Source organism: Sinocyclocheilus rhinocerous, unplaced genomic scaffold (genome assembly GCF_001515625.1).
Source record: "Sinocyclocheilus rhinocerous isolate Xijiao unplaced genomic scaffold, SAMN03320098_v1.1 scaffold2515, whole genome shotgun sequence".
Taxonomy (NCBI): Eukaryota; Metazoa; Chordata; class Actinopteri; order Cypriniformes; family Cyprinidae; genus Sinocyclocheilus; species Sinocyclocheilus rhinocerous.
Window position 1 is genome coordinate 303,418 of NW_015637115.1, and position 9,460 is coordinate 312,877.

At 36.8% G+C, this 9,460-nt stretch overlaps 1 protein-coding gene across 1 annotated transcript in view; it reads left to right on the forward strand.

Moving 5' to 3' along the window:
• LOC107748449 (cadherin-like protein 26) overlaps positions 1 to 7,454 on the forward strand; it is a 25,551-nt gene extending 18,097 nt beyond the window's left edge. The window contains exons 15-19 of the mRNA XM_016563222.1: positions 3,179 to 3,244; positions 3,807 to 3,863; positions 5,397 to 5,444; positions 5,644 to 5,718; positions 6,543 to 7,454. Coding sequence (XP_016418708.1) covers positions 3,179 to 3,244; positions 3,807 to 3,863; positions 5,397 to 5,444; positions 5,644 to 5,718; positions 6,543 to 6,761 — 465 coding nt within the window. The 3' untranslated portion in view covers positions 6,762 to 7,454. The remainder of the gene's footprint in view (positions 1 to 3,178; positions 3,245 to 3,806; positions 3,864 to 5,396; positions 5,445 to 5,643; positions 5,719 to 6,542) is intronic.
• Positions 7,455 to 9,460: the final 2,006 nt, after the last annotated feature.

Here is a 9,460-nt window from a genome sequence, read left to right on the forward strand (position 1 = left end):
AGCCTAGAGGGGGCTTCCGATCCAGAGTTAAGCCCTGAATGCCCGGAGACGCATAAATGCCCGCCCTCCCACCTGCTCCTGCCTCCTCCACCGCTGTCGTCTGGCAGCCCCTCTGCTCGCCCTCAGCCCACCATCAATACAGTGCGAGCTCCGCGGGTCTACCATCCTCCAGCGTCGCCGTGGCTAGAGAATCCCTCACCTCCACCTCTAGCCACTGAGGCCCGAATTCCACCTCAGCCTGTAGACCCAGCTGCTCCACCTCGGCTCATAGCTCCCTCGCCTCCACAGTCACCCGTCGATCCACCAGCTCCACCGGACTCCCTCGTCCCTCCGGCTCCGCCTTGGTCGGGTGTCGACCCGCCATCGCCTCAGGACTCCGCTCCTCCGGCTGCCCCTCGTTGCTCAGTCCAGCTCCACCTTGGTCCTCAGTCTCTCCGGCTCTGCCGCGGATCTCCGCCTCCGCCTTGGTCGCCAGAGCCCTCGGCTCCACCCTGGACCTAAAAAGCACCCTCCCGGATCCTCGGCATCCCCCTGGCTCGTTGGCTCTCCGCCTCGGGCTCCTCCACCACCTGCTCCGCCGCCGTTGGTCGTCCCCCTGGAGTCGGCGGCCATTCCTCCTCCATGGCTCCTCCCTCCGTCAGCTCCACCGTGGGCTGTCATTATGGCTGTGGCCTGGGTCCAGCTGGACTCCTCCTGCTCCAAGCCCCTCCTGAGCCTCCTCCCAAGCTCGCACCCATGCCTCCCTCTGTTGTTGTTACGGTGCGAGGACGCACCTTCCGGGAGGGGGGCGATATGTCAGACTTTTGGGGAAACTTATTGTAATAAAAAATAAATTAAAGTTGTTCAAATAAATATTTCCAGCCCATAGATGATTATTCAAAAATTAACTAGATTGATTTTCTTAAACAAGTCATATCCTCTCTGATTGAGTGCAATGATTGAATAGCATTACACTGTATACAAAAATGGGAGGTTAATCATAATAAATATAATGCAAGAATAAAAAAAATATAAAAAATAAATTTAAATCAGTCTGATTATTCCTCTGGGAGTAACTTGAGCAGTGTGCTGCTATTCATTAATCTCATGACTAGAAACCGCGGCAGCGCTGACAATCACGTCGATCAAATAATGTTACACATTCAAATGAAGGATGAAATACATGGTAGGGCATCAGTATAAATAAACAGTTTTAAATATTGGAGCTTATTGCGAAGTCCAACTAAATTAGTTTAATTTTCTTCACAAAACTGGCGCCTGTCCATTGATTATAGAGTGTTTGCACCTAAGTCACGGTTTCGTCAGTAACCCGGATGCGCTGCCATATTCGAGGTACTCGGATGTAAACAACAGCATGGATTGCATGGCTAATGTACTACTGAAGACATTGTTCTACTAATTTGGAAGCTAACGTGTAGAAGCTGCTAAATCATATAGAGAAGGACTTAGTAAGCAGGAAACGGCGCGGTATTTTGACTAACTAAAGTTAATAGAGATCCGTACGAGCTGGCTCCTTTGTCGTGGACTGATGAACCGACAATTCTTCCTTCTATTTCTTATCCCAACATAGTAAACTACTTCGATTTTTTTGCCAAGCCCATACACGAGTTCTCTTCAGTGGCATTGTTTACATTCAGTGCCACCAATATTATAGCATTTATTTGAATTATCGACCGATCGAGAGAGAGAGAGAGAGAGAGAGAGAGAGAGAGAGAGAGATGTCAGTTGTGTGCGTGAATTACCTGCGTCTGCTCGTCTCTCTCTATAAACAATGAAGCTGTGTTTAGTTACTTCAAAAACTGAGGATTTATATATAAAGAAAAAAAAATAGTTTGGATATTAGGTCCTCAGAGCCAGTGGCTTCTGAGAATTGTTCTATTTAAAATAAATAAATAAATCATCAGTTGAGGCCAATTATTTACATTATTACATGAATATCAAATATTTCCTCTTGAAGTCTGGACCATTTTTATATTTTGCTTAAAACAATCAAAACAAAAAAATCAAACGCTCTCATCATGAGCAGAAAACAAAGTTAACTATTAATTTCAACTAGTTAACAAATAATTTCCCCAATTTTAGCAATTATGTTTATTTTAAAGTGCTCTGAACATACTGATTAATAATGCTAAATGTAGATTTAAAAAAATCCTGTCACAAACCTGGTTTGAACGGTCAGCGAGTAATATGCATGATAGAGAAAAAGAACTATATTTGGAGCATTGTTGTTTTCTGCAGTGTTTTAGCAAAAGTATTGATCTGCACAAAGATCAAAGACAGAATTGTAAGCTGATGGTGTTGACAAATACTCACAAAACTCTTTATATAGTGATATAATATATGTTTTGCATATGGGGAATTATTCTAATGTTGTTTTATGATTTTATTTACATACATATTTGGCCTGATTTACATGCCTCATGCAGGCCAGGCACAAATACAATTTCATAACTGATGGGGTTCAAAGACAGGCTACAGAAAATTTGGATTCATATTAGGAACATTTCTGTTGCAGCTACAGGGTGGCATATAATATTGCTACTGGAGCTACTGGAGACACAGATTGAGATATTCACTAGAAGGATTACTGTACTAAAAATCAGTTTAAAAAATAGTTAATTGTCTTAATTTGTTGTCTTGTCAATCAGTTGTTGTAACTTCAGTTGGACCTTTGTCAACTCCATCATTTTATGTCAACTTTTGACAACTTTTGACAATTTATTGTTTTAAAATAGTAAAACGTGTATCTATTTGATCACTTCAGCTCCTTTACTGAACACCATTATTACATAATTGAAGACTTTGCGCTGTTATTGGGTGGATCAAATTAAAAGATCATGCGTCTGACAGAGTTGATACAAATTAAGTTACGAAGTGAAAAAATGTACATTTTTAGAAAAACCTGTTCCCTTACATGGTTCATTAGCTGAGACGTTTCTCTACAAATATATACATTTATAAATGTATCATCAAATAATAAAAACTCGCATTTTAAAACATGTTTTGTCCATTCTCAAGTGTGTGTGTGTGTGTATATATATCTTTAATTAATTTTCATTTCTAATGCTAATTTCTAACCTAACTGTTCTGATTTTAACTGTTAAGTAACAACAGGATCTGAAAGAAAGTGATGTAAAATAACAAGCTACTGACAGATTGCATGTTACTGTTGTTCCAGCCTGAGTACCTGTTTACTGATGGATACTGGAAGGGTGAAAGCGGTATGCAGAGAAACCCTGCAGGGGTGAGTGTCAAATCAAGGAAATGTGCTGACTGCCAAGAATGAACCCGACATCATTCTGCTGACATTTATGGAAAAACTGACTATAAGCTGTGGTTCAACATCCACAGCACACTTTTTTCACAAATCTGCAAAATGGTTAAATATGGTTAAAATATATATGTAAAAATACATTATATATATATATAGGGAAATAAAGATGATAAGATAAAGCGCATCAAAAAGATTTAAAATCAAAAGGAGTGTTGAAACTTGTTGGCTTTTCCTAGTTATTTCACTTAAATTGTGACTGATCATGAAAACAGCAAGCATGAAGGTCCACCCCTAAACATAACCATCAGCAGGGCGCGGGCAGATCGTACAAAAATGTACAAATGAGATTTTACAAATTCATACAAATTAGCTACCAATTCCATTAGATTGCATTGTTTTTTTCTATTCAGAACACTACAACTCTTAATTCAAATATATATATATACAGGTGCATCTCAATAAATTAGAATGTCGTGGTCACATTGTTATTTGGTGATGTGGAATATTGTCTGATTTATGCTTTCTCTTACAGTATGGCGTTCAGTACAACTTCCAGGAAATGTCCGGTGGTGGAGGAGTGATGAACATGGTGAGTGACAGCATCCATCAAACAGAGACAAACGTCTGTAACACCTGAGGCATGGCAGACTGGGAGGGGAAGAGCTGTAAAAAAACAACAACAACAAAATTGTGGATTTTGCCTAAGGTGTTTCTTGAAATGTGTTCCTGCTTCAGAGCAGTATTTGAAATGTGCTTACATACACAGTAGCGTCGGCTTCACATGTCTGAGACCACATAGTGATCTGGAAATCAACAGAGAGTTTAGGTGTAAAGTGAAGAAGTTATTATCATTCTGCACTATTTCTATTGTTAATCAAATGTAAATGCATGGTAGCTTTACTTGCTTACATTTATTGAACATACTGTACATCTATCTGGACTGGTTTACAGTCCACTGCATCGAGTTTGTCAGTGTGTCTGAGGTTGGTTTAGGAGCCATTCACTCAGGACATGTTCTTATTCTATGTGCAATACTTCTTAACTGCTGGTTTTTAAGTTGTAGAACATGTCTAGAGGCCACATTGTTTGTCTCTAAATGCAAGCTTGTTTGAACTGCTCGCATAGTCTGTGTTGTCTCTCAGTAAGCGTGCTTTGGCAAAACCTTGCAAAAATATGAAGCTGGTACTTCAAGTGAAGAAATATGATACTAAAAAAATATGATACAGAAAATATCATTAGCTCAGTTTAAAACAATAGAAGTCCCCACAAAGATAATACAAAACAAATGAGTGTGTTATACACTACTGTTCAAAAGTTTGGGGTCAGGTTTTTTGTTTTTGAAAGAAGTCTCTTATGTTCATCAAGGCTGCTTTTATTTGATTAAAAATACAGTTTATAAAAGATAATAATTTATTCCTGTGATCAAAGCCGAATTTACAGCATCATTACTCCAGTCTTCAGTGTCACATGATCCTTCAGAAATCATTCTAATATGTGACAGTCGCTGGGGTATATTTGTAGCAATAGTCAAAAATACATGGGTCAAAATTAATGATTTTTCTTTTATGCCAAAAACCATTAGGATATTAAGTAAAGATCATGTTCCATGAAGATATTTTGTAAATTTCCTACCGTAAATATATCAAAACTTAATTTTTGATTAGTAATATGCATTGCTAAGAACTTCATTTGGACAACTTTAAAGGCGATTTTCTCAATATTTAAATTTTTTTGCACCCTCAGATTCCAGATTTTCAAATATTTGCATCTCGGCCTAATATTGTCCTATCCTAACAAACCATACATCAACGGAAAGCTTATTTATTCAGCTTTCAGATGATGTATACATCTCAATTTTGAAAAATCGATCCTTATGACTGGTTTTGTGGTCCAGGGTCACATATGATCACATAAAAAAAAATGATTGATACATTTTTATTATTGTTGTTACTTTAATTGAAGGCATCCTTGCTGAATAAAAGTATTAATTTATTAAAAAAAAAAATTGTACTGACCCAAAATAATTTTGAATAGCCTAGTATATACAGTAAAAGTGTTATATATGATTATGATGGATATTTAATAATGTTGTTGTCCCCCCCCCCACCCTCTTTTTCTAAAGCCACATCACAACATGTCAATGGTTCGAAGGGAAAAGGAAAGCTTTAGGGTAAGCTCTTCAAATAATTCATATAAATAAAAGAAAAAAGATGGATTTTAAGAAAGGATCCTCAAACACTAATCAACTATAAAAGTACTGAAACTTTTTAGAACATTTTCAATGTAGAAATATCTAAAAGTGTTCAATACAGAAATAACAACTGAAATTAAATAAATCATCTAAATTAAATGTCACACTTGTTTTTAAGAATGAAAGCCGCCAGATGTCCCGCACACACAGCATGGCTCGAACAGAAAGGAACCTGGCAGAACACATTGACAGGGTGAGTCAATACACAAAACACCTGACTGGCATGATTTGAAAGAAACCCGGAGTAAATATGAGAGAGAGAGAGAGACAACTATTATAATAATAATTTTCTAATTTTCAGGTATAATTTATACTTATATAAATATATGCATGGACATACTATACAAAAGTGCAGTTAATGTCAATTTAAGATTTTTAAAAAATATTAAATATACATTTTATGTATATTAAATAATGCTTTTAGTGTATTTAACGTATTTATATATACTTATTTAAAGTATGACAAAAGATTATTGAAACAATGATTTAAAATGTACTTTTTTAAACTTTAAACTTAAAAGTGTACTTAAGTGTGGTCACGGAAGTGTCTTTCTCACCTAAGCAGCCTTTTATTTGATTAATATTACATTATCTGCAAGTACAGATTTTCAAAAATATACTTGTTTTATATTATAAACTTTTTCTTATTTTTTCTTTTTTTTTTTCTTCTTACTTTTTTTTTTTTTTTTTTAATATGCTTTTAAAGGTTAATGTCAATAAACAAAGCTTTGTTTAATATGAAAACAAAAACTTGCACTGCATGATTTTCCTTTGACACTATTGGCGGAAAGGCGACCTTGCTTTAGTTCGTTCTTAGTTGAAAATTCAATGCACTGGCGCCACCTATCTGTCAGATCCCTCATAGCATAACATAATATTAATGTACAAAGATCTGCAGACCATGCAGACACCACAAGGTGGAATCATCAGATAGTGCTGCTAGGAAAAAACATTCACACTGTATCCGCATAAGCATTAAGACTATGATATTTCTCTTTCCATTATGTTATTCCATAGAAAATCAGTGGGCTTTCGGAAGAGCAGAGGGACTTTCCAGCTTATTCTTCGTATCAGTATGAATATGAGGGGAGGGGTAGTGACTGCCAGTCACTGGATCAGCTGACTGTTAGCAACCTCGGTGATAACCTGGACTTCCTGCAGAACCTCGGGCCCAAGTTCAACACTCTGGGTGGGATCTGTCAACAGTCAATGGAGCGCAGGGACACCCGCCTGTGAAAATGGATGATGATTTGAGGCTTTATATCGTTCCACATTTCTTTAATGCTTGTTGCTGCAAAGGGGTTACAGGGATTTTTTTGTTTTTTTGTGCTGTGATTTGTGTTTTTTGGAGACAGTGCTCTAGGCCATTGTTGCTCAAAGACATGCCTTGAATTTAAGCAGCATTAAACCTGTACGGGCGCAGAATGGTTATGGATATAAGCTGTGAACTTTACATCTTACATTACATCAAGACTGCCTGCCCTCAAGGAACTATGGGATACACTGTGCATTTGTGCTCACGATGGATGTGTAAGGAAGCATGTTGGGTGTTTAAAAATGAAAGCTCGTGCCTGCATCCCACCAGCTTGTCTGAAAGGATCAGAGGCAGTTGGACTCTAGTGGTCTTCACAGTGATCAGTGAGCTTCTTCTCTCATTGACGCACTGACAAGCCACTGTTCTGTTTTTATTCCGCAAACACAGAGCCACACATCACAACAACAATTATTTATGCAGATTGTGTAACTGAGTGTTTGTCTGGGGTTCTCCTGCACTTGCTGCCTTTAGCTACCATATTGTTTTCGTGCACTTTGCTAGGATGCACTGGAGAATCACTTGTGTGTTTAAAGGGACAAGTCCGGCCAGAAATGACAATTCTATCACTTACTTATCTTCATGTCGATCTAATCCTATATGGAAGCTCATGTCCACCACGGAATAAAATATAAAAAATGAAATTGCAACTATTTTCTCACAGTTACGAGTTTATATCTCACAGTTTCATTTTTTTTTTCCCCTCACAATTTAAAGTTCAGATTTTTTTCCCAAAAGTTCTGATTTTACATCTCGGAATTCTGACTTTTCCTCTCAGAATTCAGATTTTTTTCTGACTTTTTTATGGAATTTTTACACCTGACATGACACCTTTAGACTATATATATATATATATATATATATATATTCTGTGGCTGAAATACCTTTAGACTATATATATATATATATATATATATATATATATTCTGTGGCTGAAATAAGTTTCTATACAAACCTGTAGGATTTACTTTTAGGATTTACACACACACACACACACAAATGCTTTGGAGGACGTTAGGACACAAAAGGCACTGGAACCCATTGACTTCCAACAAACCCATTGACTGGACTGGATATTCCATAGAAGAAAGGAACATTATACATCATACAACATCATACAATTTCTGAATAACATGAGGGTGAGTAAATAATGACTGAATATTCATTTTTGAGTGAACTTTCCCTTCTGAGCATGAAAAGAAAAGAGGTAATCAATGTAAGTATCCGAGAGTCTGGCAGGTGGCAGTAATGCACCATTGATCATCATTACATCCCTCTTCCATTTTTACTCAAAAGGCCTTTCTTCACCTGGGTTTTTTTTTCACTGTAGGGAAGTTTTACGAAGAGTGGCTGGAATTCATTTTTATCACATTACATTTACATTACACACAATGCAGTGTTCATCTATTTCTTTCATATTGCTCATTGTATTGCAAATAGTTTGTGTTTGTTTCACCCAAATGGTTTTTAAGTAAGGATTGATGATATATTTTAAATTCAGTCATCTTGAGGGTTTAGGTGTAGGGTGCTGAGGGACTGAGACGTTGTCTGCAATGTTCACTTTTTATTTGAGGAGCAACCTCTTTAAAAATGTATGTGTAATATTATCAGATTTTTGATAATACTTTACAAAAATATTCAATATGTTAACATTAGTTAATGCCTTATGGTATCACAACAATTTTTTTTACAGCATTTATGTATCTAGTTTGATGTTAATTCACAAAACAATGTTAAAGGGGTCATATGATGCTGCTAAAAAGAACATTATTTTGTGTATTTGGTGTAATGAAATGTGTTTATGCGGTTTAAAGTAAAAAAAACACATTATTTTCCACATACTGTACATTATTGTTTCTCCTCTATGCCCCGCCTTTTTGAAACGCGTCGATTTTTATTGCCTCAACACACCTGCTGGTAAGTTTCTAGTATGCCTATAAGAGCTTGATTAGCTGGTTCAGGTGTGTTTAATTGGGGTTGGAGCTAAACTCTGCAGGACACCGGCCCTCCAGGACCGAGTTTGGGCACCCCCTGCTGTAACGGTATTGTTAGTGTATAGTTCATGTTAGCTAACTGTATTGAACACTATTGTAAAGTGTTACTGGATGAACAGGATGTCATAAAGTACAGGAGTCTGAATTAAAATGGTAATGATGCTGAATAAATGATGCCAGTTTCTGAGAACTGAATGTTGTGAGCTGTTTTTGTGTTCAGTTATTTGTCATGTGCTTGTTGGTCGTTAAGAACACTAAATCTTTTACTTACTTGGTATGTTTTGTCAGCATTGGCTTGTGAGTTAAATGTTTGTTAGATTAATAATTGTAATTATAATTAAATAGTATGTTGAGGCACATCCCACTTCAGGTCAGATATGTAACCCTGGATCACAAAACCAGTCATAAGGGTCAATATTTTTTTCGAAATTGAGATTCATACATCATCTATACAGCTGAATAAATAAGCTTTCCGTTGATGTATGGTTTGTTAGGATAGGACAATATTTGGCCGAGATACAACTATTTGAAAATCTGGAGAAAATCACCTTTACAGTTGTCCAAATGAAGTCCTTAGCAATGCATATTACTAATCAAAAATTAAGTTTGGATATATTTACGGTAGGAAA